At 54.6% G+C, this 25,308-nt stretch overlaps 10 protein-coding genes across 10 annotated transcripts; 4 read left to right on the forward strand and 6 right to left on the reverse strand.

Annotated features, from left to right (window-relative positions):
• Positions 1-393: 393 nt before the first annotated feature.
• On the reverse strand, positions 394-2,322 carry B0I36DRAFT_245088 (uncharacterized protein; the record flags this gene model as incomplete). The annotated part of the gene is made up of 3 exons (XM_046150124.1): positions 394-1,958; positions 2,021-2,068; positions 2,160-2,322. 3 exons carry the CDS (start codon positions 2,320-2,322, stop codon positions 394-396), a joined length of 1,776 nt encoding a protein of 591 aa, XP_046011413.1.
• A 360-nt stretch (positions 2,323-2,682) lies between these two features.
• B0I36DRAFT_128630 (uncharacterized protein) lies at positions 2,683-3,323 on the forward strand. The gene has a single exon (XM_046148164.1). It carries the CDS (start codon positions 2,843-2,845, stop codon positions 3,233-3,235), a length of 393 nt encoding a protein of 130 aa, XP_046011414.1. The 5' UTR covers positions 2,683-2,842; the 3' UTR covers positions 3,236-3,323.
• A 27-nt stretch (positions 3,324-3,350) lies between these two features.
• On the reverse strand, positions 3,351-5,046 carry B0I36DRAFT_244656 (DNA primase small subunit; the record flags this gene model as incomplete). The annotated part of the gene is made up of 3 exons (XM_046150077.1): positions 3,351-3,957; positions 4,043-4,690; positions 4,766-5,046. 3 exons carry the CDS (start codon positions 5,044-5,046, stop codon positions 3,351-3,353), a joined length of 1,536 nt encoding a protein of 511 aa, XP_046011415.1.
• A 2,743-nt stretch (positions 5,047-7,789) lies between these two features.
• Positions 7,790-9,130, forward strand: B0I36DRAFT_128643 (uncharacterized protein). The gene is made up of 2 exons (XM_046148165.1): positions 7,790-8,432; positions 8,674-9,130. The coding sequence occupies exons 1-2, from the start codon at positions 8,033-8,035 to the stop codon at positions 8,919-8,921; spliced, it is 648 nt and encodes a 215-aa protein (XP_046011416.1). The 5' UTR covers positions 7,790-8,032; the 3' UTR covers positions 8,922-9,130.
• On the reverse strand, positions 9,131-10,801 carry B0I36DRAFT_128644 (uncharacterized protein). The gene has a single exon (XM_046148166.1). It carries the CDS (start codon positions 10,455-10,457, stop codon positions 9,339-9,341), a length of 1,119 nt encoding a protein of 372 aa, XP_046011417.1. The 5' UTR covers positions 10,458-10,801; the 3' UTR covers positions 9,131-9,338.
• A 1,112-nt stretch (positions 10,802-11,913) lies between these two features.
• On the forward strand, positions 11,914-13,015 carry B0I36DRAFT_363715 (galactose mutarotase-like domain-containing protein; the record flags this gene model as incomplete). The annotated part of the gene is made up of 2 exons (XM_046158858.1): positions 11,914-12,443; positions 12,508-13,015. The coding sequence occupies 2 exons, from the start codon at positions 11,914-11,916 to the stop codon at positions 13,013-13,015; spliced, it is 1,038 nt and encodes a 345-aa protein (XP_046011418.1).
• Positions 13,016-13,165: 150 nt separating this feature from the next.
• B0I36DRAFT_363716 (uncharacterized protein) lies at positions 13,166-16,201 on the reverse strand (the record flags this gene model as incomplete). The annotated part of the gene is made up of 3 exons (XM_046158859.1): positions 13,166-14,921; positions 14,997-15,331; positions 15,398-16,201. The coding sequence occupies 3 exons, from the start codon at positions 16,199-16,201 to the stop codon at positions 13,166-13,168; spliced, it is 2,895 nt and encodes a 964-aa protein (XP_046011419.1).
• A 660-nt stretch (positions 16,202-16,861) lies between these two features.
• Positions 16,862-19,587, reverse strand: B0I36DRAFT_363717 (N-acetylglucosaminyl transferase component-domain-containing protein; the record flags this gene model as incomplete). The annotated part of the gene is made up of 5 exons (XM_046158860.1): positions 16,862-17,185; positions 17,240-18,943; positions 19,014-19,190; positions 19,301-19,393; positions 19,468-19,587. 5 exons carry the CDS (start codon positions 19,585-19,587, stop codon positions 16,862-16,864), a joined length of 2,418 nt encoding a protein of 805 aa, XP_046011420.1.
• An 865-nt stretch (positions 19,588-20,452) lies between these two features.
• On the reverse strand, positions 20,453-21,169 carry B0I36DRAFT_325105 (mitochondrial distribution/morphology family 35/apoptosis). The gene is made up of 4 exons (XM_046154196.1): positions 20,962-21,169; positions 20,865-20,902; positions 20,730-20,806; positions 20,453-20,676 (listed from the first exon to the last, which is right to left on the reverse strand). Exons 1-4 carry the CDS (start codon positions 21,000-21,002, stop codon positions 20,584-20,586), a joined length of 249 nt encoding a protein of 82 aa, XP_046011421.1. The 5' UTR covers positions 21,003-21,169; the 3' UTR covers positions 20,453-20,583.
• A 245-nt stretch (positions 21,170-21,414) lies between these two features.
• Positions 21,415-24,353, forward strand: B0I36DRAFT_269435 (ribonuclease H-like domain-containing protein). Its single transcript, XM_046151264.1, has 4 exons — positions 21,415-21,878; positions 21,947-22,477; positions 22,533-22,723; positions 22,784-24,353. Exons 1-4 carry the CDS (start codon positions 21,516-21,518, stop codon positions 24,150-24,152), a joined length of 2,454 nt encoding a protein of 817 aa, XP_046011422.1. The 5' UTR covers positions 21,415-21,515; the 3' UTR covers positions 24,153-24,353.
• Positions 24,354-25,308: the final 955 nt, after the last annotated feature.

Genomic DNA, 25,308 nt, shown 5'->3' on the forward strand with positions numbered 1-25,308 from the left:
GCCATGCAGAAAACGTGCATGTCGGCGTGTGATGCAGTCATGAGAGACTCTGCCATCGTGCTTAACATGAACAAACTATAACTTGTGTACTTGTGCCTGGCATAAATGGGAGATGCTCGATCCGGTCCCGAGCATTTCTCCTACATTCATACAATTTAAATCCTTAAAAACTGCCTTGTGTTCCTGTCTTTAACGACTATGACCTGCTGCTCGCTCTAACATATGCTTTCTCACCTTATATCGCCTTTCTCGTGTGTCTTGCATCTCGAGTACATATTTGGCTTTGCGTCACAAAAGTTGCGATTGCAGGCTAATCCGCATTTGCCAGAATTTCTCGTTTTGTCGATCCCGCCGTTGGGCGGCTAGGCATGATGCTTACAGCACCCGACGATATCAATACAAGCTGCCCATGCCTGTCGTACTATTGTTGGCACTGGCGTTGCCATTCCAGCCGCCCCCACCACCTTGCTGCTGCTGTTTTGACCTGCCCTTCTGTCCTCCTTGCACGCCCAGCACCGGAAAACTGTCGTCGTATGAGACTGCTCCGTACCCGCCCGGTCCGTTTTGGGCTTCTTTGGTGCCCACATCGTCGAGGGATTGATAGTGATTGTTGCGCTTGCCGCCACCACCATTTCCTCCAGCACCGCCTCCTCGTCCACCCCTGGTGTGCCCGCCACGCGCTCCGCCACGGTTGTGTTGGCCACGACTGTTATTGCCTCTAAAATTCCCAGCAGGTCCGCCTCGCCCACCACCGCGGCTACTAGTGAAGTGGCCTCCCCTGGCACCAGGATGACCAAAGCGACCTCGGCTGCTGTTTTCGGATTCTGCCTCGAACTTACGCTTAGCATTCCGCTCGAAGTCATCGACAGGCTCGATTCGTAGCATGACTTTCTCGCCCACAGTCGTCTCGAACGTGAAGGCGTCTTGAGGCACCACAGGCTGCCAGCTTTGTATCCTGGCGGCATCCGCTGGCCGCGCGCCTTTTCTCAAGGCAATGACTACTAGTGGCGTCGGATTTTCTGTGTGATACTGCGCGGTTTCTGGAACTGGTTTGACAGACACTGCCCAGAGACTGTTCTCATAACATGCTGTGCCTGTCACTTGCCAGGTCATCTTGGCGTCCATGCCGCCTACTTTTGCCAGGATATCACTGGGACATGGCCGAGGGCATATCAAGATCTGGTTCGCATGCAGCTTGAGATCGCCCGTCGGTAATGATATCAGACTGAACAGTCGTTTCGTGTCGGCCTGGTTGATCATGTAACTCGTAAAGAACACGGTCTTCTTAAGAGAGAGTTTTCTGCCGTTCTGGCCTTGCGCCACAAGGGCGTTGTGGCCGTTGACCAGATGTTGCACTTCGGCAACCTCAACAACCGGGTCAAGCGTTGTTGAAATGTCTGCTACTGGCACAACTTCGGCGCTGATCGGACCTCTTGTGGTAGTGCCTCCATTCTGGCCTCTCTGCTTCTGGTTGTAGTCGTTGAAGAAGCTGCGGAAACCCGTGACGTGTTTCTGCCGGTCCTCGTAAATGCGCAACTCTCGCGCATGTTTGTAGGTCTCCATTACATGTTGAAGGAAGACTTGCTTGAAGTGCATCGTGTTGCGAAAGCGCTCGTCGTTGGGACCTACAGCGGGTTTGAGGCCGACCATGTCGAACTCGAGACCTTTGGAGTTGACAATGCGCTTGATCAGGTCCGCGAAACCTTGCTCGCCACGACCCGTGAGCAGGACTGTCAACGCATCATCTTGCTTGATGCTCAGACGCACGAGCTCAACGATTTTTTCGTTCCACCATCCATCCCAACCACGAGGCTCTTCTTTGTCGGCGCCCTCGCCCGTGGCAGCAAGGATCCGCGAGTCGTGCCACCAACCGCCATTTATGAATATGTCGGGGTTGCCCAGCTGACCCAGCGTTTGTCCGTTCCACAGCTTCGGATTCGGCAATGGCGTCTTGAATACTGCGATAAAGAGCCTGTCAATTTGAATCCCTCAAGCATATGGCGTCATCTGGAAGCCCTACGTGTGTTGTCGAAATCGTAGATGTGTATGGCGCTTATGGAGTCAGCGGCTGCATCCACGGGAAAGTCAGCCACGTCCATTCGTATTGGCAAGTTTTGTTTGGAATCGTGTGATGAAACTCGTGACTGGAGGGCACATACAGGGAAGCTGCTTGTTGACCACCGACCACCGACTCAGCGCCGTGAGCGTGAAGGCGCCGTGAGCCGAGCCGTTCGGCTGTGCACTATTGTGTGCCATGGCCGCGGCGGCACGCCACAGGATAACTGGAAAACGACGGAGCGAAGGCGATCGAGCCAGCAGCATACGCGTTGAGGACTGCCGAACTAAGCTGAGAGCATTTTTGGACCCGAGGGCGTCGTGCAGGCGTGTTTTCAGCCTCGGATTTGTCGGTTGTGTTGACGGACTGAGGCCGGGCGGATGATATAGTATGTCAATTCGTCTCGAGCGTTTCAGAGGAGGTCGTCGTTGGAAATCGGCAGAGAGAGGCGTCGCTCTCCTTGTGTGGATTGCAGCGTCTGGAGGTTGTGTTGTTAATGATGTCGAGCTGGAGGTTTGCGCTTGCGGGCGCGTGGAATTAGCGTCGCATGCCGTCACTGTTTGCACCCCAAATCCCTCCGAGGCAGGCAGGACCCTTGCGTGGGACCCCTACTGATCACGCGCCGACAAACATCACTACGAGCAGCAACGCAAGCTTGCTGCATCTGAATTTTGAGGCCGTGGAGAAATTTCATATTCGGCGGCTCAAGATAAGCTGCATCCTTTTCCTCCTTAATTTCACTTCAGGGGGAATACCTTATAAAGCGCACCACTCAAGCCAACAGATATGACCGCTCGCCAAGCAGTATCGATCCTCAAAAAGTCAGCCTCGACATTACCTGCAAAATGTACCCTGGTCCTGCATTGCCTTGTCAAACCTGGAGCAAGTAAGATCCGCGAGGGCATTTCTGCAATAACAGACGAGGCCGTCGAGATGAACGTCGCCGCTCCAGCGCAAGACGGCAAGGCCAACAAGGCTGTACTTCAGATTCTAGCGCGCGCGCTGCTTGTGTCCAAGTCAGATCTTCAGATTGTGCAAGGGATGAAGGCTAGAGAAAAAACTATCATGCTCCCGGGCTCGGCGCTGTGCCTGGACGCTACCAGAGTTGTGGCTGGCGACGAAGAGGCAAGGCTCGTCGAAGTTGTTAGGAACCGGCTCCAATCATACAGGGCTGATTGATGTATTCATCAGATCCGTCACAACAAGGCACTGATCTTGGCAACGGTGGCAAATATTGGTCGCCTTGGAAGGTAACGGGCAGCGTCTTTCCTAAAGCGCCTTGATCTAACGGCTTCTAAAAGTCCATCCCTTCGTCTTCCCTTTCTCTCTTAACCTTGGGGTCCCGCTCGTCCTTCATGAGAGCCAGCACAAACGTGCGGAATTTCTCGATATACGGCCGCAGACTGGTTTTCTCCCAGTCTTGGGGCGCTGACTCACCCTCGACCGGCTTCCATGCATCGATCTCTCCGAGCAGGCCTTGTACTGTGGGGACACCAAGAGGATCAAACTCGTCCAGTCTCTCAAGGTCTATCGGCACACACACCCTTCCGGTTCCTGGGTGTACGACGAATGGACTCTTGAGCAAATGGTTAAGCTTCTTTGAAACCTCGATATCGAGTCGCGGATACGTGTACTCTAGTACGATATCTTGCTTGGCCTCGAGGAGCTGTCTCGAGTCCAGGTTTTTGACGGTTCCAGACTTGGCGACAGCATCAATGTCGGCCCATTTGCTGGTGCTGGATCGTCCTGGCGATGCCTCCCACTTGCTACGCAAGCTATCGTTGAGAGCCTTGTTGGGAAGTAGAGACAGAAGGTGCTCCGCGCGATCTGAGTCGGCCCAGGGATCTTGCGCTTCAAGGACATCAGCCTGGAAATGTGGTGCGAGGATGTCGAGACTCCGGCTATAAAGATTGTCAGCATTTAATGTGGCAGGCAATGGTTCTGCCAGACATCAGCATAACAGCAAAGCACTCCGACTCGACTCACCTAACATGCGGATGTAATGGCCGCCTCAAGTTGACTTTTTTTCCACTCTGTGCTCCACCCCTCAGAACCTCGAGATACCCAGCAATACCTCTGCGCTTTTGGTCGTCTAACAATCGTGCTTTCTTGTCACACACCCATGCGTGAGCACCACGACGGCCCGAGTATACCCACATGATGTGCTTGAAGCCAAAGTCGTCCCGCAGCGCTGTGTCGACCACGCCAATAGCCATCGTGATGAATTGCCAGCACTTGTTGCATATATTGGCCTTGTCGCAGCACGTGCGGATGTCGTCGTAATCTGTCAAATCAATATCGAAACACAGCTCCTTGTTGAGCGGCTTGAAGGCACTCGAATTGCGCATCGTCTTGCGCTCGCGCGGGTTGGTCGTGTAAACGGGGCCGATCTCGAAACGGGATGGAAGCAGCCGCAGCACGTCCTTGCGCAGGAGGTCGGATGTGGCAAAGGACTGGTAACGCAGATATGCGTCATTCTGCAGCGTGAACGCGAACTCGCGGTGCTTGAAGTCATCCTGGGGCGTAGGGCGGTGATTGAGCCACTGGAACAGATACCGCCAGGGGAAGAGGCGTTGGTAGAACATGCGCATCACCTCGGGGTCTGACGCCTTGCCGGAGCTTATGTCGTTTGTCCTACAGCAATTCGGACTCCATTTAGCCTGCTTGTACATTCCGACAGGGAAGATGATGTTTGCGAAGGCAGCTCACCCTAAAGCATCTGGAATCTCGGGTGAACTCGACAGATAATCCTCTTCCTTTGGTTTTGAGCTCGGAAACTCCTCGTCCGAGTCGACGTCGGCGAACAGGTCATCGAGCTTGACTTCTTTCTTCTCCTCTTCCTTGACTGCCACCTGTGAGCTGGCATCGCCCTCGGCCATTGTGATGTCGGTGGCCTGAGAGTCCACCGCTGGATTTGGTGATGCTTCCGCCATGTTCTGGTGATCTGAAGTGTCGACGCTCGTCCGTTCCGGTAATGTGCTGTGCGGCATAGTCTGTCGTGCTGGCGAAGCGGTGGTTTGCTGTTTGTGGTCGAGGGAGGGCCAAGTCTTGACCCAAGAGCCCCGCGATTGGGGAGATCGGTTAAACTGCACCAGCGACAGACGCGACAGACGCGTCGGAGGTGCACCTCACGCGTACCACTTTAGAAGGCTCCACTTTTAGCACCCTTCGCTCAGTGCACCAGGTTCAAGAGGGCCGTCTTCACCAACCTTGAACCTTTGGACCTATTACATCCTTCATTGTGCTCACGATACAGTATTCGAGCGAGCATGTATGGATAGTGAAATGGCTGCACTTCTGCTACTGCCAGAGCTTCTGTATTGATATTTTCCCCTTCATCTTTGGTTTCGATATCAGTCAATACTGTTCAACCTAAGCTCGCCCGACAACGGCCAATTTCACAACCCCAGCCCGGGGCAGCAGTGGTCTCGACACAAAGGCAACTGACGGCGGCCACTTTTGTGAGTGGGTTGTACAGGCTCGACAATAGAAGATATCCCTTTCTCGCTTGTCGAGGTAACCTGCTGCTGCCGCTTCTTACTTAGTAATGCCTGCTTCGACAAGAGCATCGGCTGCAAGTAACCGCCAAAAAAAGGAGCGGGCAGCTTCTCTGGCGTGAACCAGATGGTATCGCGATAAATAGCTACCGCTCATACAGAGTACTGGCCGTTGTCCTCGCCAAGCGTTAACTTGTGGTAGGCATGCATCAATGTAACCGTGTATCGGTCCCTACACGATATTGGCTTTTTGCCCTCTCCCTCCAGCATCTTTCTTAGGTCTCTATCGGATTCAATGTCCTTAAAGTGCGGTCATTTCTGTCCGTTCCTGTCACGATTCCACGGCTTTGAGCCCTCGGCATCTTCCAGCTTTTGTATACGTCACTTTATATTATCATACAAGCGTCTCGCTTCCTACTGCGGAGAGAGCAAGTTTGCCACATCATAATTCTAACAGCTGTTGCAAGTAATGTTCAATGGCAGAACGGCTCAAGTTTAGCAGGACGCAAGCGATCGGACAGCGCACCCCCATGGAAACAACCAGGTCGTGGCGTCAGTTTCATTTAGAGCCAGTCCAAGTTGGAACGGCCAACCACGAAATTCGCATTTGCGAATATTTCTTTATTCAAGAATACTGATGACACCTGTAGATTCAGAATCCTGGTCCTTCTTTGATTTTGTTGCCATCCACTTCAGTATGAGAGATCGTCCAGTGGTAGGATGCTGCATGTTAGGTACAGTTGGGGCCCAGAATAATCCGGCCCAACCACCCCACCGACGCGAACGCGTCGCGCCACCTGCAAACCCTCCCTTCTTCAAAACCACCATTTCGAGCGCATTTTGAGGTTATCATGGATGATTTTGTTGCTGGAGTGTGCGCCGATAGGCTGCCGAAGCAGGATTTCACTCCTAAGAAGAAAGCAGCTATCTGCGCCGCCCATTTCGCAGGTGTAACGCACCGCCGCATTGCCGAGCTTACGCGGGCCTCCAAGTCAACAATCACCCGCATTATCTCGGACTGGAAAAACAACGGCAACCTAGCCAAATCGCCTCGGAATGGTCGCAATGGATTCACAAATGCCCAGAGAAGGCGCGTACTAACTATCGTCAAACGCAAGCGAAAAGCGACGTGGCCAGAGATCATACAAGCCATGCCCTTCCAGATCTCCAAGACATCTATAAAGCGTATCATTCACGAAGCTAAGCTACGTAAGTGGAAAGCTCAGAAGAGGATTCCGCTATCTAAAGAAGCACGAAGAGCTAGGCTTGCATTTGCAAGAGAGTGGCTACCAAAAGTCGACGAATTGCAGGAGGTACGTGTAAGTGAAGTTGGTGGGATTATGCTGACTTGATCTAGGTGATTTTCACGGATGAGTCGTCCTGCCAGAACTCCACGAACGCACCTGCGCAATGGGTATTCCGCTTCCCAAGCGAGAAATGGGACGACCAGTTCGTCAACCTTAAATCGCACGTTAAGGCGAACCTATCCATTATGGTTTGGGGTGCCATTTACCTGAAGAACGGCGTGGGGTGCCGGTCAGAGTTGGTGATAATGCAGCGCGAACCGCAGCCAGATCCTAACAAGCGAAAGAAGGGCTATACGGCCTGGAGTTATCAGAAGGCATTGCGCGATGGCTTCATCCCAATATACGACGATTGGCAGGTATTTCAGCAGGATAATGCAGCAATTCATTGCGCAGAGAGTACTATGGATTGGCTCGCCGTCAGGGGCATTGCGGTACTACCAGACTGGCCAGCACACTCGCCAGATCTCAACCCAATTGAGCACATTTGGGCCTCAATGAAGCGCCAGCTAGTAAAACTGTTTCCAAACATTATGGCCCTCAAAAGAAACGACGGTGATACCTCCCAATTTGAGGAGTGTTTGAAGTCGGCGTGGGCAGCAGTGCCGGAACGGCTGATCACAAAGGTCCTCACTACAATGGACCGTCGCCTTCGCGCAGTGGCCCGTGCGCGCGGAGGATACACCAAATATTGAAGCCGCCATCGCCAGCTTCAAAATGCAATAATTACTACTCGATTCTGACCTCGTTTGACGGTTCTGTGGCCTTTTGTCGTGTGCAAGTACTGTGCAGCCAATTTTGGTGGGGGGGCTTGGGCCGGATTAATTTGGACCTGATCAGTAAACCCTGCAGCTCGCAAAGGTTCGGGGTGGGGAGCTGCCCCCCTCCCCGGCATTCTCCACCTAAAATCGACAGCCTTGCATGCCATCATCGAACAACTTTTGAACCTCGCTCATTCACATGCCTGTCTGTGCGTTTGCCTCCCAAGCACGATCGCCACAACTTTTTACTACCAACAGCCCCCCGAAAAGCCACCCGTCATATTGCATACCCCAGGCCAGGAGCAGCGGTAGAAGCTGCTGTAGATCACAGAATCTTCGGACGACAAGTTCAATTCCTCTTCTCCCGCGCGCCGGGCGGGGGCGAATCCCATTAGCACAGCGTCACAACATACAATGGCACCGAGCGACGACGACGTCCCGCCCAGACTTCGCGGCCCTCCACCGGGAGCAACCGCGCCGCCAGAGCACATCACAAACGGCAAGCCGCAGATCTACGAGATCTTCAACGCGGGACGGAGCGAGGAGCGGCGGTTCCCCTCGGGCGCGATCACGACGAACAGCAGCGATCATGTCGGCAGCAACAGCAGCAGCGGCAGACCACCAGACCAGACAACGGCAACAACAGGAAAGCCACAACAGCAGCAGAACCAGCGGCCGACGTTCACCGAGGGCGTCCAGTCGATAAAGTCGGAAGACTTCCTCAAGATACACAAGATGCCGTGCGCGCGGTCCGGGCTCATGACGGGCATCGCGGCTGGTGCAGTGGTTGGAATGGGGAGGTTTGTCTTTGGAGGTATGTGGGATATTTTCCTTTGACAAGGTCCAGAATTACCGGGTAGGGGACCAGGTTTGGAGCTCGACAATGGGCTGTTTTCTTTTTCAAGTCCCTGCGTCTTTGCGCAATAAAGACCTGTGTCGCTGCGCGACGAGTTGGCGGCGAATGGAGAGATTCTGGGACATGTACATATTGATTGCGACGGGAAGGACGAAGGGAAGGACGACGGGCTAACAATGTTCACTTGACCGACACACAGCGCGGATAGGAAAGGCGACGAACTGGGCATTCGGGTCGTTCTTGTTGGGCAGCATCGTGCAATGGGAGGTCTGTCAATATCACGTGCGCCAGGAAAAGGCCGGCATGGCGCGAGTCATTGAGGTGATGGACAGGAAACAGGCAGAAAAGAAGGCGCAGGCGCAAGAGGCCGCGGCACGGCGGCGGCGTGAAGCTGAGGAGAAGGCCAAGGAGGAAGAAGCCAAAAAGAGGTGGTATAAATTCTGGTGAACGCCCGCCCCCACTTCCAATACCACTGCCGTTCCATCAAGCATGGAGGACTCTGGGGTTATGTATTATATTTTCTCAGCCGAGTGGCTGCTGATCTGCTGTACAAAGTGTACCAGTGTGGATGTGTTGATAGTGTTCCATCATAGTACCAAGGTGCGCTCGCTGGCAAATTATCCGTGGTACCTGCCAACGGGCGAAATGAAAGAGGGTATCTGGTCAAAATGTGACAAAGAATTGGCCGAAGTGATGTGACGTGGTCGAGCTCTTTCGGATACTGTCAGTGAGTTAGAATTTCTCACTCCAAGCATAAACGCCAAACTTCCGGAAACTGCAAAAAGACAAGTGCCAGAAACAGTATTGATCTCCAATGGCAGAAGTGCAGAGCTCAATCGGTGACGACTAGCTGCTATTGACTTCTCAGGTCATGATAACGGTGCTTGGCTCGGCGTCAGAGAAGTGTACGCGCACCACCGAGTGCTTCCGCTCGACTGGCGGAGCCCCGAGGTGCTCCCTGCGACGCTGATTCCGCCGTGCACGAGCTTCGCTCTCTTCGCGCTTCTTGTACTCCGCGAGTTGCTGCCGACGCTTCTGTGCACGCTGATGCGCGACGGCGGCAGAGGGCTTGAATCCGATGCCATTGATACCGGTCCCGTCGTCGTCCTTGTCCTCGGGGTCATATATGGTGATCTCGTCCTCCTGCCATGTCAGGGCAGCACGAACCGGGTCAACGACAACTGGTTCGTCGTCTCTGAATGACTTGGTGGCGGATGATAAGCCAGGTTGCTTATATTTTGATAGCGGCGAAGTAGGCAGCTTTTTTCGACTGCGTGACTTTGAGTCGGATAAACGGTTGATGGACGGGTATGACTTTTTTAGTGAGCCATGCCCGATGCTGCTTGGCGACTTGATGACCTTGTCATCAATTGTGGCCTCGAGCACAATATTCTCCGAGACGACATCTTTGATGGGCTCTGCAGCAATTGCACTGGCTTCTCCTCGAGGGCCTGGGCTCAAATCCGTGCCGGATCCTGGGTCGGGAAGCTTCAAGCGCTTCCGTGCGATGGACAAGTCATCGTCGGCAAGCATGTCGTGGTTGCTATCTGTGGGTTCCGGCCCGTCAAACATGAAGACTGCTGAAGTTGTAGCATGTTCTGGTCTGTCGCCAGCGCCTGACGTTGGTTGTGGCGACGATGCAGATAGTGTCTCGTGACCTTGGTCCGTCGCCCTCACGATAGTGTAGTTGGCGTTGCTGGTGCCATCGGCTAACTGGAGCGCTGGGATTACCCCACTTCCGCTTGTTGGGGTGGTCCCCTGACGCCCGTCCTCGAGATCGAGGTGGCTGAGCGTAAGAGCGACTTTTGTCCTTGGGCTGGAACTGCCATCGTCACTGTTGATGTCGACAGGACTGCTGCTTGGGACCTCGAACGAGAAAATGGTCTTGTGCAATAGCTGAGGGTCATGAGGGAGGCTGCGTGGCTCATGCACGAGGTCTGCACGTTTCCGCTTTGGAGAGCGCGACGCCGAAATGTCGTCCATGATCGGTCGGAGCTGACACTGTATCCCACTGACTTGGGCTGATGGCTGGCGAGGAGCGTGCGTGAGATGTGACGGTGATGCTACAAGTGGCAGTCATACGCTGCCACTTGCGGTGCTGGCAGGGCTCTGAAGTTGTAGACTTCTGGAAGGTCGCGGCCGATGCTTCTATACAGTGGAGTGCCACTGACGGAACTGGGCGACGTGGGCAGTGGGAAGAGAGACACTGGCTGCACCAATGACGTGGATGAACGGGCAACGCCCTCAATCTTGGTGTGCTGGCCACACAGAGTACGACTGGCAGGCCGAGAGTAGGTTGGCATGGAGTTCAAGGGACAAAGGCCAGAGGTCAGAGGAATGCTGTGCAGCTGACCATGCTGTGTCTGGGCCGTGAGCAATTGTTGAATTGGGGGTGTGTCAATGGTGCATTCTAGTGGTGGTGTTGGTGCCGGACCTTCCTGTGACGGGCCTCTCCGACCGACGGACACTACCAAAGACTGGTCCGAGACCCCTCGCCGCTCAGGATCTCGCTGCCATTGAGCACGTTCAGGGTGGTGTCATCTGGGCATTGAGCAAGACCGGGAGGAATGCAGACTTGCATGGTCGCGTGACTCGCCAGCTTCGCGAGTTGAGCAAGCAATGCATTCCGGTGCCTGGAGCTCAATCTCATTCAAGCACCGAAGTGATTGATTCATGCAGTTGGCTCGGGTGCACGGCTTGCAGATCTTGGGGGCGCGCTTGGGCCAGCAGTTCGACATGAGGAGAGTGTGAGCATGAAGTGTGGAGATTCTAGAAGCACTTGAGCCAGTGGGCAGACAGAAGGCAAAAGAGAAGCAGCTCGAATGACTAGACACAGACCTCGGCGACGGCGAGGAATCATGTTGGCGATTGCCGCTTGAATGATAGCAATCGGGTGACCATGTAGCAGGACCTCGGGACGATTTACCGTCATCGTGATAGCCAGGGATCCAGCATCGGCCGAAGCTACCCCTCCCAGTCCCCAACTACCCCGCCACGCGAGGTGTATTGTGCCTCCACAAATGGAATCCCCAAGGCACACGCAGTACAGTACGGGCAAGCTCCGGCGTGTCTCAGTCCTTGCTGATTTAACCTTCAGGCACAATCGCGCAAGACGGAGGAGCCGGCAGCCTTGCGAGTTGGTCATCGCTGAGAACTGCCGCGCCTGAATAGCTCCACACCTCCGGCCTCCAAGGTTGCCATAGGTACATACAGGCTAAATGCGCAAGTTCTCCGCTTCCCCAAGCGGCGATATTCTCCAGAAAATGAAACGGGGCCGTCCCGCGTCACGGATGATGTGACAAGACGTGTTCCCCGGAGCTCATCTTCATGTAGCTCCTCTCTTGACTTGCCTCTGCCTGTTCTGAAGTCCAACCTTTTGAAGTGTTTCGCCTACCCCGCCAGCAGTAGTCAATATCAGCGCAACAATACGTACCCAGTCATGTCATCCGCCGACGAGGTCTCGCTCCTGCCGCTCGGCGCCATTATCCAGAGCTTCAAGGTCGCCGGCACCAACATTGTCCAGGGCTTCCCCACGCAGGAGGACTACGTCGCTCATAACGCGCCATATTTCGGGGAGACCATCGGCCGCGTCGCCAACCGCATTTCCGGCGCCAAGATCAACTCGCTCAACGGCGGCAAGTCGTACAACCTACTCGCCAACAACGGGCCCAACTCTCTACACGGCGGCAAGGTCGGCTGGGGCAAGCGTGTCTGGGACGGACCCAAGCCCGTGGGCCTCCGCTCGGTCCCCGGCCTGCCCGACTTCACGAGCGGTGGCGAAAGCGTCCAGTTCCAGCTGCGCAGCGAGGACGGCGACGAGGGCTATCCAGGAGAGGTGCTTGCCACGGTCACCTACACCACGGGTAAGGTTCAGCAGGATGGCAAGGAGGCGACGGTTCTTGCCATGGAGTACGAGGTTGAGCTCGTCTCGGGCGCCGAGGAGACTGTCGTCAACATGACGAACCACTCGTTCGTGGCCCCCAATTTCCTACATCGCCATCCACCCTTAATGCTCACATGTGCATGTCCATAGATACTTCAACTTGACTGGCGGCCCCTCTATCGAGGGAACAGTCGTCCAGCTCTGCACAGCGCAGCACCTGCCCGTCGATGACAATGCCATCCCGACCGGCGGGCCGGAGCCCTTCCCCGGCGTCGCCACCGACAAGCCCTTCACCTTGGGCCCCGAGGAACCCGACATTGACCACTGCTTTGTCGTCGACAGTGCCGAAGATCCGGCATCCGTGCCCATTGACACCCGTGGCCGCCCGCTGAAGAGCCTAGTCCACGCGTCACACCCAGCGTCGGCCATCCACCTCGAGGTCCTCTCCACGGAGCCCGCGTTTCAGTTCTACACGGGCAAGTTTGTCAACGTGCCCGAGGTTGCCGGCCTGCCAGCCCGCAAGGCCCGCAGCGCGTTCTGCGTAGAGCCCAGCCGTTTCGTTAATGCGGTTAACGTGGATGAGTGGAAGAACCAGGTGCTGCTCAAGAAGGGTGAAAAGTATGGTGCTCGGATCGTGTACAAGGGCTGGAAGGAGTAATTGCAGTGACTGGGATTAAGTGAGACATAAAGATAACCGGACAGGTCTTTGGACAACGCGGAGCATCTTTCAAGAGCCAGATACAAGCCACGGATTTCGTTTTTGCGTCACAGCGTAGCTTCTTCCATTGATGGCTGATAAGAGGCGTTTTTACTCATCCTCGATATCCTCATCCTTGACCTCCGACACCGCAGCAGCGGGCGCTTTCGCCTCTTGTTTCCTGTAGAGCGCGGCTAGGAGCTCATTTGTGCTCGCCTCATCGATACTCTTGTCCTCGCGCTTGCGAAGGAACCGTGGGAAACGCATGCTCAAGCCGCGATCCTGGCTAACCAAACCGATGGCCGCAGTGTATGTTGGCGACAGCGTGATGTCGGCAAAAGCCATCTCCCAGACCTCCTGCGGCTCGAACCAAACGTCTGGGTGGCCTGCGTAGTCTATGAAGCTGGGCTTGGTCTTACGCGTATTCTTGTACTTGCGACTTTTGGACGCTGTCTCACCTTCGCCATTACCGTCTTGGTCTGACGCTTCTTCTGCATCTTCGTCATCGGCACCGTCATCATCCTCGCGGTCCTTTGATGTGCCATTGACGTCATCTGGATCGCCAGACCCATCATCATAGAACTTTTTGTTGGCCTTGTAAAAAGCGTCGGTGAAGCCGGATATGCATTTGCACACTGCCTCAAGCTGACCAGTCTCTTCATTACGCACTGCCAATAGAATGGGCGACCACCATTTCGCCTTTCGGCCTTGGCCGTGCCATCCGGCAACAGGAATCAGGTCGAGGGTGTCAAATGAGGAGCTGTAATCTTTCTTGACCTTCAGCCATGAGTCAAGTCGCTTGTCCGGCTCGTAAGTCGCGAGTAGTGGTTTCCGTCTGCCTGTCGACTTCTTCTCCTCCCCGTTCGTTAGTCCGGGTGCCTGTGTATTGGTATCCGTAGCCGCGTCTGTTGCCGGGGCTGCTTTCGACTTCGATTTTGATCTAGAAGATCTTGTTTTAGGGAGCGTCAACGTCTCCGAAGCTGTTAGAGGCGTTTGTGCCTTTCGTATTGCTTCTTGGTTATCAACAGCAATATCCACAGGCGGGGCTGGAAGCTCCGGCAAGTTGTCCAAGATCTTGACCATGATGCCTTCACACTTTTGGTCCGTTGCCTGCTTGAAGAAGTCTAGCACCATCTCCGAGTCCTGAGAAGTGGCGTCAAGGCTTTTCACCCAGGTAAAATGATGCGGAACTTCCGTAAAGAGCGATCTGAGCAGCTCTCTGCGCTCGCGAAATGCACGGTCAAGCAGAGGCTGACCGTTGAGGTACATCAGATCAAAAGCGTAGAGACATACATCAATGGTGATGCTGCCAATAGCCACGTCCTTCCTAGCTCTGTTCGTCAGGGTCTGGAAGTTCTTGAGATCGCCAGTCTGCCGGTCGACAGCGACGACCTCGCCTTCCATGATGAAGCTTCCAACCCCTTCACCTCGGATCTTTGGCACCAGCTCGACAAGATCGGGGTACTTATCCGTCATGACCTCAAGATGCCGTGAGAATATCGAAACCTTGCCGTTCTCGTCACAGTGAACCTGAGCTCTCTGGCCGTCGTACTTGAACTCGCAGGCGAAATCTCGGCCTTGCAGCTTTGTGAGCATCTCGGATAGATCGCGCGTGATACTTCCCAGCATGGGACGGAGCGGGATGTGCATGGTCAATCCACAGCGCACAAGGAGCTCCTTACACACGCCGATCTCCAGCATGATGGGAATCAAGTCGTTATAGTTGGGCCGCTTCGCAAAGCACGCCTTGACAATTTCCTCGGCCTCTTTCCACACTTCTGCCAGCTCCTCCTTTTTCAACCCTCGCAGCTTCTGTCTGTCTTTGAGCGGGAAGTCTGCTCCAGGGGGCCGCGACAACAGGAAAGCCCTCGAGAGTGCGATCAGCATCGTCGTCTTGACTGCGCCAATCCGCAGGTGCTGGCACAAAGTGCGCACAACGTACCGACTCTCCTCCCCACCACGGGCATCTTGCAGCAGTCTGTCCACAATCCGTTGCTTCTGCTCCGCGCTTCCATGGCCTTGGCTGTTGGCGATTTTCACAAGAGACTGATACACACCTCTGATTGTAAGTGGCTTGGGCTTACGCAATGTGAAGCTCTGCTTCTTCTTCGCCTCGAATGCCACGTCCCCAGCGTCGCCATGCCTGTCGTACAGAGCTTTCAACGATCGGTTGTCCAAGCCGCAGACCTGCTTGAGGGCTTTGGAAATCGCGGAGCCACCAAGTCCTAGTTCCAAGGATATGTATGGTGGCGAAATCGAGTTCGTCGCCAGCCACACCTAAGAGACATATGCGTCAGTCGAGTCGCCCCTTAGCGAAAGGTACGAGCCCCTTCTTCAACTCACCGTCGGCAGTAAACTCTCCGGGTCACCCTCAATCAATATTCGCAAGCAATTGACTAATGAATCCACCGTCTTTATGCGGCTTTGCGTGCCTCCGACGATCACGAAGCAATGCGACAAGAGTGAGTACGAAGCCTGTCCACGATCTGACGCCCACCCTTTCTGCAACTCGGGAAGATACTTCGAAGGGTCGAACGTCAAGGGGCTTTCGTCAAATGGTATGGACTCCGTGATCGTGTCGACAGCCGATGCGACCGATTGTAATGATAATGTGCTTTTACCCATTGCGAAAGGGTTGACGACGCCCTTGGGAAGATCTGGCGTATGCGGTACCGTAGAGCGTTCGGTGCTTTGCACAACATTCGCCAGGTCAAGTTCTGCGCTGGCCAGGGCCGTCCCAGATGTTCCGTCGTCAGTCCCTGAAGGCAGGTCAATTGCCTGATTGAGCCCGCCGTCCTGCTGCTGCTGCTGCTGCTGCTGCTGCTGATGCTGCTGATGCTGCTCAGCATCCTCCTTATCCCACTGTGCCTGCAGTTTCCGCGCCAACTCCTCGTCCGTCAATCCGTTATGCTCAGCATCGAAAGCACCCGTCTCCCCACCACTAGGAGTTCCATTTCCGCTTCCCTGATCGTCAGAAGGCCCATTCGACAGCTCCACGTCCCGAGCAGCACCTGGCGCTGGCGGCGTCTCGACGCTCTGCCGCTGCTTGGAAAAGAAGTACTCCAGCCCCCTCGACGGCAGAGGCGCGCTGCCAGTGGTGGTCTTGTGATCCTTATTGAGCTTGCGCTTCTTGGCTGGGCTGGACATCGCGGCTTCTGCTGCCCCGTACTTTATGTCAAACTGGTGAGGCTGCTGTTGTTGCGGCGGCGAGGAAGGAGCAGGGGTGGTGAGCCTAGCCGCGGGAGTCCGGGCGTGGTATTATGGTTGCAGCTGGCCTGCCTTTCCGAACCAAGATCTCACTAATATCTGCCCTGTGCTTCACGAACACTGTACAGCTTGGGTGTAGGCACTAGTGGCCTCGGTATGGCAAAGTGCTATGGCGATTGTCGTTTGTCGCGGGTGACTAACGTGGAGTGCAAGGCGTGTCGATGATGTCAGCACCCACGCTGGCGCTGCTTTTTCACGTTGCCTGAGGCGCGTGCACGAGATGGTCTCAGTCGCCAATTTGCACCGACAACAACTTGATGTGATAGAACCCAGTTGTTCAACTAGCGACGGACCACATCTCTCAGGTATGCAAGATAGGGGCGTCTCAAGGCTTTGGGGTTTTTGCCTCTGCCGCATCCCATTGCTGTTTTTTTTTTTGGGTGAAATCCAGCTTTCTGTTTGCAGCCAACGACGCAGAGATCAAACGAGGACACAATTCACGACAGGAAATTTTCGGAGGTATCCGTTAATTTCTTCGTTCACACTCTCATTATCTATGTTTTACGCTTGGCTGTCCTGCACATGCAGTCATAGCAACTTCTACAGACCTGACCGGGCGCGCCCATTGCCATTTCGCCGTGGTGTTGGAAGGTTCGGCACAGTCTTGTATCCATAAGGGTAGAAGAGCACTGGCCGTTTCTTTGCTGGCAATGCATTGAGAGCCTCCCACATGTCCACAATACCAGCCCTGCGCGCCGGCAACATGCTGTACTGAAGTGAGTACAGGTTTTTGCGGTGTATTGGAGGCACAAAACGGCCCGTCACCAAACAGAACAGAACATGAGGTGACAAATAGTGCTTGCGTATGCGGCTTCCCATTTGGAAGTATTGGTGGAACATCGCTGTGAAGGAGAGCGGTATAGGCTGCGATGGATTAGCTACTAGTCATCGCGGTGGCCATGCACAGTTGAGACATACCCTCAGGTTGATTACCGACGTTGGAAGCTGGTATGTAGTCGCCTCCAAGGGTCCGGTGCTGACGCGAAGCTTGGGCCGGTTCTCGCAAAGCTCAAAGCGCACGCCGCCTGGCAAACGCTGGGGGTCCTTGACTCTGAGCATCAAAGCGAAGAGGGGAAAGTGGTTCAGGCATGACAGCATTGTGTCAAAAATTGCCTTGAGCGAAATAATGACCATGCGGGCCAGAGCAAAGTTGAGGTAGAACACCACGACCGTTGGGAGGAGAAAGAACAATAGCGTGAAGAGAATTGTTCCTACAAGAAGCTGATCGAGATCATACGCACATGAGTCAACACGATTGCGTAGGACGTTGTACTTCTTGCCACGAAAGAGCTGGAACAGAGACAGCAGGATCGTAAGCTGCCAATGGAAAATGCGCGCTGAAGCAAGGTAGAAGGAGTAAATGTGCACCGTGAGCACAGAAAGGAGGTCGGACAACAACGCTATGGGCATGCTGGCGCCGGCGAAGCTGGAAAAGCCGATAAACCAGACAATGTGAGGAAGCAAAGGCTGAAGTGTGACGATGCAACCCGCCCAGTAGTCAATGACCCAGAGGAACAAATCTCCGAGAAAGAGTGCGAGCTCGCTATTCAGCTTCAAGCCAGCAGGCCAGCCCATGAGCCACGAAATACTACTCTGAAGCGCAGTGATCGTGTATGCACTGAGCAGTAGGCTAATCTGGTGTGCTACCCAATGCGCGTTCTCGATTATGTAGGATCCCAGAGCAATGCCGATGATGACATCGTTGGCCACTAGCCAGAGGCTGTTATAGAACCGGATATAATCCGGATGGCTTGTTGTCACACTGTCCCAGTCGTTCTTGCGTAGGCGCAATTTGACATATTGCATGGGCCAGTAACAGAATTGCTGTAATCGGATCTCAACCTGCTGGGCCGTGGCCGAAATGTCTTTCAGGGCTGGGGAGCTGGGTCGAAGACGCCACTCGAGGATTAGCAGCAGGAACTCGGCTACAAGCCTGTGGCCGAGCAAAGCAACCATGAACATTCGGCGGACGAATGGGAACACATAGGCGATGATCTTATCCCAAAGCCATACAAGCGCGAATTCGCCTATCGTGGTTGCATGCTCGACCACCCTCTCTGAGACGCTGAGCGCCCGTTTAGGGCGGGTACCAATGAGTGAGACGTTCTTTTGTAGGAGACACTCGATCTCCCACGCCCAGTTGATCTGGTTGACGATCTTTGCCAGAGCCTTGTCCCTCTGTGTTGGTGCTCTCTGCACGACTGTATGCTGCTTCAACTTATTGACCAGGAGCCGGCTTTTGGCGTTTTGCTTTCGTTCACGGGCGTCCTCCTCTGCATCTGAGCCATCGGCAAGGTCACCACGTGAAGATGACCCTTTGTCTCCCAGAGCCAAGGCGATTGGCCCAAGCGAGATATATTGCATGTTTCGAGGCCTCGGTCTGCGGAATAGGATTGCCTGGACACTCGTCGCTTTGAGACATGTCATGCGTGGGGCCCTGCCGGCCGGATCGATAAGTGCGCACACCCAAGAGGGATCAAGTTCGGGGCTGTTCGGATCCGTGTTCGTCACGCCGAGTACGTGAAGCGAGGGCTGGCCGCACGATTCGAATATCCGCGAGACAGCATGCGGTGCACTTCGCAGCAGAATGCCGGTTTTTAGCGCATTATCGACGCTTCTGGTCTAGATTTGGCAGGGTGGTTAGGAGCTGCGGTGGGGGTGCTCTCCGTGGTTGGCGCGCCAGGAGACTCACATCGACATGATCCAGGACGGCGACCACGACAACATCGAGACCAGAGTTCCTCCATCCTACTATCACGCCTGGCTGTTCGGACGTCGTGATGTCGGCCGGCCAGAACACGCGCATCAAGCCATCACGCTCTAGCATGTCAAGCTCTAGGCGTGGGAGCTCTCCACTCAGAAGGAGCCCCTACGCCTCAACTGTTCTCGGGCAGAGATGCCACCGCCAGGAGGTCGTGGATGCTGTACGCGCTTCGGTTTAGTGTTTAGGATTCGTTGTGGAAAGGATGGTAGGCATACCAGATCGGCCGCTTTCTGTGCTATATGCCGGACGGGAAGGAAGATGCCAAGGAACAAGATCGACAAGGACGCAAAGCCCTGAGCCGCGCGGACCTGAAAGCAAGCAGATATGATCAGCACCAGCCAGTAGAAGGGGGGCTCTGCTGACAGCAGCTCTGAGAGCTTACAATGACGCCTTTATCCCAGGCGAATATGGCAAGCTCGTAGAGACGTGTGACGAGATCCCATCGAGCAGTAGTGTAGCCAGCTACGAAGATTGCAAGAGTGAGGACCGAGAAGGGGTGCATAGAGCGGCAGTTGTGGCGTTAGGAGCCGTCCTGTTGCATCGTTGAGCGCGAAGGAGGGGTTGTGCGGCCGTGTGCGTGGGAGAGCGTAGCATGTGCTTCGTCGAGGCGTGGCGATATGGTTGGGAAGTGGCACACCTTGGTCGCATGTGCTGCCTATCGTCCTCGAGCGCTGTCTCGATGTGTTATGGTATGTTGGGAGGAGGGACGGTCTGGTGCTGCCCTCCTGTCTGCCAGCGATGGGGGATGGGTCAAATTCCATCCATGCATGGCCAGGTGGTGGAACGCTGCAAGTGTGCTCCGCACCCCCTGTCCACTGCACATGTGGTCTTATCGTTGGCGGCTATCACCACTCTAATTGCGTTAAGCTGCACCGATCGCCCGACGGCAGCATCCACCACCGCGTTGCAAGGCCGCTCCCGCCTGGCATCCAGGCACATCTTGAGCAGAGCGTAATGTCGCATCGACATCTACCATACATCTTGTCATCATGTCCTGCTTGTGAAAATCGTCGAGCTTCTGTATTCTGCCAGGTCCCGACACAACATATGCCCTGCGTAGCATGGACCAGCCGAGGCCCTGTCTAGGTCACATCCGCTCAGCTCGCCCTTGCAGAACAATGACGTGGAGACACCTTGGCGGCCGCCATGGCGTTCTAGACTCACTTGCGGCTCTATCCCGCTCTGTCAGCTGCCCAACATTTCCGCGCACCAGGCGTACCGCCATAGCCACGGATTTCCGAAAGCTCTCGTGGCAGTACATCTTCCATGTCCTGTAGCCCTCTTTTGCACTGCTCCCTGGTCATGTGCTACCGTAGCGTAGTGGAACACGATGTGTACCGGCAGGGAACCGTTAGATAGGTAACGAACTGCTCCGTATCCCCAATAATAGTGTATGCATTCACGAATCGCCAGAACCGGCCGCAGTGAGTACGCTAAGTATGTGAATTGGGATTTCCTATAACGCCACCAAGTACTGCTTATCTTACGGGTTTCGTTCTCATTTCCGCTTCATATGTATGGCATCATTTTCTTTGTTGTCTTGCCGCGCCTCGTCAATCAGCTTGTCTATGCCCTTCTCCTTCAGTGCAACCTTGATTCAGGTCAGATGTGGCACGCCTAGAGAGCTATTTCTGAGAAACTCACAGTCAGACACTTCTGATAGTCTTTGAACAGACTGTCGCATTCATTGTCCTTTGTGTTGCCGTTTCCACGAAGATACTCTAAAACATCATCGTCAGTCGTGCTTGTCGTGTAGCCAAGAAGGGCATTTCCGCTCACTCTCGCTGTACCACTTGAGGAAGCATGTATCGTAGCGTCTATTGCGGATCTCATTTAGTTTTGCGAACATCAACGGCGAGGCGGAGGTCGAGCTCACTCCTTGACTTCGTTGCACTCGGGTGCAAGTGATGCCGACATTATTGCTGTTTCTGATGGACACTTTGACGGAGACAAGTTATGGTGCTGCAAGAGATCACATGTCCGACTGCGAGTGCGGCCACAAGGTTTTGTCCGTGCTGTGGGTTAAGTCGGGAGCAAGTATGGCAAGACGAACTGAAGGTGGTCGACGATCCACGGATGCGCTGGATGCATGGATGACCTCGGGAGCTTACAGTGACGCGCATCGCCGCCAGCTTGGACAGGCTTATCGATAGTCCGCGCATTCCGGGGCGATCCTGCAGGAACTTTGCTGCGACCTGCACTGAAGCACTGGGGATGACGCGCCAACAGGTACCTCTAATGTCGTCCAGAATCCACTTCTTTCTCCAAGGGTCGAGCTTCGGGGCGCTCTTGCCCAGAAATTTTGTTTGCATAGGCGCAACGGGAGCGCAACGGGAACAACCTGCAAGCACATCAGGTATCGGGCGTAAACCATAACTTGCGACCAAGCATCAACGTCCACGACGCGCGTGGGACAGCATCGCCACCACCATGGACGTCTCCCAGGACTTCAAGTCCTTTCAGGAGAAGGTTCAAGCTGCTCTTGTCGCCGCGACGAGGTCAGCAAACCAGATCGCCGCCGAAGACCTGAGCTTCCAGAAGACCAGCAACCCCGCTGTCGAGGAGCAACTCAACGAGACAAGCGAGCGCCTTTTGGCATTGGCGTCGTCTTTGCTCAAGTCTGCATCTCAAAAGACAGATTTGCGCGCTCCCAACCTCGAAGATGCCGACGACGTTGATGTACACTGGACGCGAGTGGTCGACATTATCGACAATCTCCTCGAAAAGGCCGATACCTGCCTGGACGATTACACAGGCTTGATCAAGAGGAACAATGCGCCTGCCGACGATTCTGTACGTGTTGCACTCTCAGCAGCGCTAATTTTTCCAAATGTCCCTCCCTCGCTAACATCTTCCCCAAGAACGCTGCTACGAAAAAGCCCAGCAAACCCGTCGCCCTCGACAAAGGCCTGCGCAACGCCAATGTCCTCAAGCCCCAAGACAAATTTGAGGTCCGGCCCGTCAATTCGAGTACCAATGCCTGGGCACCGAAGCTCACGAGAAAGCCGCATGCGAAGATCAGCCTCGACAAGAGCCTTCAGAGCACTGTGGATGGTTCATCGAGACATCCGTACGAGAGCGAGATTCGCGAGCTCTCGTTCCCCACGCGTATCTTCAAAGAAGCCGAGCCGATCAAGTACAAACCTATAGAGGACACTTCGGCCACCTTTGTTGACACTTACGAAGGCGTTCTGGAAATGCTGGGAGAGCTGCGGACCGCAAAGGAAATTGCCATCGATACAGAGCATCACGATTTCCGGACATACCAGGGATTGCTCTCACTGATGCAGATCAGTACGAGAGACAGGGATTGGATTGTCGATACTCTGCAGCCCTGGCGCCACAAGCTGGAGGTATTGAACGAAGTATTTGCAGATCCTAACATCATCAAGGTACGAGCTCTCGCGATATTTGGCTGCACTTTGAAGCGGGGACTAACTAAAGCAGGTTCTGCACGGCGCGTACATGGACATAATATGGCTACAGCGAGACTGTGGACTCTACATTGTCGGTCTCTTTGACACTTATGAAGCATCAGTGTCTTTGGGATACCCTCACCGGAGCTTGGCATATCTGCTGAAGAAGTTTGTCGATTTCGATGCCGACAAGAAGTACCAAATGGCAGACTGGAGGATACGGTAAGCACTCTAAGCAGCTTCACAGCCGAATTGGCATAATGTACTAACCATTAGACACAGGCCCCTTCCGGAGGAAATGCTGTACTACGCACGATCCGATACCCACTACTTGCTCTACATCTACGACATGCTGCGCAATGATCTAGTGCAGAAGTCTGACAGAACGATCCCGGAGAATGATCTGATTAGTGCTGTGCTAGATAGGTCAAAGACGACTTCTTTGCGTCGATTCGAACTCCCGGAGTACGACGCTGAACATGGCCAAGGTCCCAACGGCTGGTTCAATTTACTGCTCAAGCACTCTAGCGGCAGGCTCACAAGTGAGCAGTTCGCGGTCCTGCGCGCGATGCATCAATGGAGGGATGAGCTAGCCCGCCGGGAGGACGAGAGCACAATGTTTGTCATGAGCAACTCGACGCTTTTCAACATCGCCAGAGAACTCCCTGCAGATCCGAAGGCGCTGCACAGCTTACTGCCCAAGAACACTGCTCACATAGTCAAACGCGACGCCGAAAATCTATTCAAGATCATCGCTGAGGCGAAGATTGATGGCGCCAACGGCCCGACCGTAGCACAAGTCTTCCGTGCTGCAAATGGGTCGTCGGTGGGAGTTGGCGAAGTAGCCAAGACTGTCTTCCCTCACTTGACGGCTGGCAACATGACCAGCATCACAAAAAGCCAGGATCTAGTGTCTGAAGACTCACAGCTCTGGGGTAACGTGCCTATCAGCAGCCGGTGGGAGGTGTCCCGAGGCAACATTAGCAATGCAGCACGAATGGAGTTTGCCCTCCCCTGGGCGCATTTTGTCGAGAACGCGGAAGTCGGCAGTGAGCAGCTTGCGCTGCCGTCAGAGTCCACATCCATCCCGTCTCGGGTCAAGCCAGAGGACAAGCTGCCAGAAGAGGAGACAGAAAAAGCGGATGAGGACTTCACTCTGCGAGCAGGGTTGAAACGCAAGACACCGGCGCCTGATTCAGACTCTGACTCGTCGTCCTCGGACGACGGGGCATCGGTGCTCACGCCAGGCAAAGCTTCTGCCCAGGTCACAGACCTTGACGATGACGAGATTGCAGTACCGGGATCTAGCGATGAAGAAGGCGGCAAGCAGAACCGGAAAGCCCGGAAGGCCAAGAAGAAGGCTGAGAAGGAGGCGGTCCGTGCCGCGCGCAAAGCCGCCAAAGACGCGAAGAAGGCTCAGAAGAAGGTTGAGCAGGCAAACGCCACAGAGTCCAAGGTCGAGTCAGAAGAGGAGGAAGCTTTTGACTACAGTAAGGCCAAGTCAGTGCTGAAACGGAGTGCTGGCGCACAAGACGACGCTGGCAAGAGCAAGCGGTTTAACCCTTACTCTTCGCTGAGCGCTGAGGGCCCCAAGGCGGCACGCAAAATGCATGGCGAGAAGCCCGGCAAGAGTCACACATTCAAGCGGTAAAGAAGTGTGCATGCTCGGATACTGTCTAAAAGCTGCATTCGTTGTTGTTTTTTGCGCGCGCATTTTGTTCGAAACTTCAGCATCAAGACGGCGTTGTCATTTCTGGTGGTTTCAGTCAAGATATCAGGCGAAGAGCCAGACCTACGATAGAGGATTAGGAGAACAGGCACCTACATTATCGCAATAAACAAGCCCCCCCTGAAACATGAATCCATCGTCGCTGCCCCGATACAGATTCCATGAGCTGCTCTCGGACTCTCCCCCCCCCGGCCCCCCGGTTCTTCGCTCACCGGTTTCATTCCTTGTCCTTCCTGCTTCGACAGGAGCCAGGGGTCAGAGTGCCAAACCTTCGCTTTTGGCATGTGTAGCGTGCTTCCTTAGCCGAGGATAATGGTGACAGGTCCAGGGATCATAGACTGTCACCGCGACTTCCCAGGGGATCTTGAGCCCAGGGCAATGGTACGGAGCATGTAGTAATCAAGGCAAATCGAGCATGGCTCTACCCTGCTATCTGTGTAGTTGTCATTTGATGGGAGGGGGGCCCTGACGGGGATGAAGGTTGCTGCCCCCCCCCCCCCCGCGTTAGTGTTTGCATGGAATTCACTGCCATTCAGCACGTGGTCGTGAAGTGAGGAAACTCTTTTCTGTCGGATCCCGCCAATCGATAGATGCTGAATGCTGCTGCTGCTGCTACTGCCCGTCCTGAGCCTTTCGTCTGGTCTGGTCTGGAGTGGATGGTCAGATTATACTGTACAGGGCGAACCGGCTTCCAGCCAGGCCGACGGTCCGGTCCGGTTCCGGATGGGAATTTCGGAACCCTGGACCCGAAGCACTGGCCGTGTGTGCTATCTAACCACTACGTAAGGGGGGCGGAAAGGGCGCCGAGGAAACGAGCCTTGAAAGACACACACGAGCTGATCACAGTGACATAACTAAGCCTGTGTGCTTTTGAGAGAGAGAAAAAAAAATTGATTGTGTTGTGACAAACGCGGACTTCTTCCTCTGTCTGGTGTCAAAAGGAAGCCCGTCACAATATGCTTTGGGGCTTTTGAAGTTGTCCGTGTATTAGAGTGGTGTGTCAAAGCCTAGATGATCAGCAAGGGTGCGAAGGGTCTGAGCTTTGGACTCTGGGCGGATAATAATATCTGCAAGTCTT

Source organism: Microdochium trichocladiopsis, assembly GCF_020744255.1.
Source record: "Microdochium trichocladiopsis strain MPI-CAGE-CH-0230 chromosome Unknown B0I36scaffold_6, whole genome shotgun sequence".
NCBI classification, from domain to species: Eukaryota; Fungi; Ascomycota; class Sordariomycetes; order Xylariales; family Microdochiaceae; genus Microdochium; species Microdochium trichocladiopsis.

What these genes read in the sequence shown, in the direction of transcription:
- B0I36DRAFT_128630 (XM_046148164.1), top strand. Translation starts at nt 2,843, where the DNA reads ATGACCGCTCGCCAAGCAGTATCGATCCTCAAAAAGTCAGCCTCGACA.
- B0I36DRAFT_128643 (XM_046148165.1), top strand. Translation starts at nt 8,033, where the DNA reads ATGGCACCGAGCGACGACGACGTCCCGCCCAGACTTCGCGGCCCTCCA. An exon ending in GGGGAGGTTTGTCTTTGGAG is followed by an intron (nt 8,433 to 8,673) that starts GTATGTGGGATA and finishes ACCGACACACAG; the next exon opens with CGCGGATAGGAAAGGCGACG.
- B0I36DRAFT_128644 (XM_046148166.1), bottom strand. Translation starts at nt 10,457, where the DNA reads ATGGACGACATTTCGGCGTCGCGCTCTCCAAAGCGGAAACGTGCAGAC.
- B0I36DRAFT_325105 (XM_046154196.1), bottom strand. Translation starts at nt 21,002, where the DNA reads ATGTCGGCATCACTTGCACCCGAGTGCAACGAAGTCAAGGA. An exon ending in CCTCAAGTGGTACAGCGAGA is followed by an intron (nt 20,807 to 20,864) that starts GTGAGCGGAAAT and finishes ATGATGTTTTAG; the next exon opens with AGTATCTTCGTGGAAACGGC. An exon ending in ACTATCAGAAGTGTCTGACT is followed by an intron (nt 20,677 to 20,729) that starts GTGAGTTTCTCA and finishes ACCTGAATCAAG; the next exon opens with GTTGCACTGAAGGAGAAGGG.
- B0I36DRAFT_269435 (XM_046151264.1), top strand. Translation starts at nt 21,516, where the DNA reads ATGGACGTCTCCCAGGACTTCAAGTCCTTTCAGGAGAAGGTTCAAGCT. An exon ending in ATGCGCCTGCCGACGATTCT is followed by an intron (nt 21,879 to 21,946) that starts GTACGTGTTGCA and finishes ATCTTCCCCAAG; the next exon opens with AACGCTGCTACGAAAAAGCC. An exon ending in ATGGCAGACTGGAGGATACG is followed by an intron (nt 22,724 to 22,783) that starts GTAAGCACTCTA and finishes CATTAGACACAG; the next exon opens with GCCCCTTCCGGAGGAAATGC.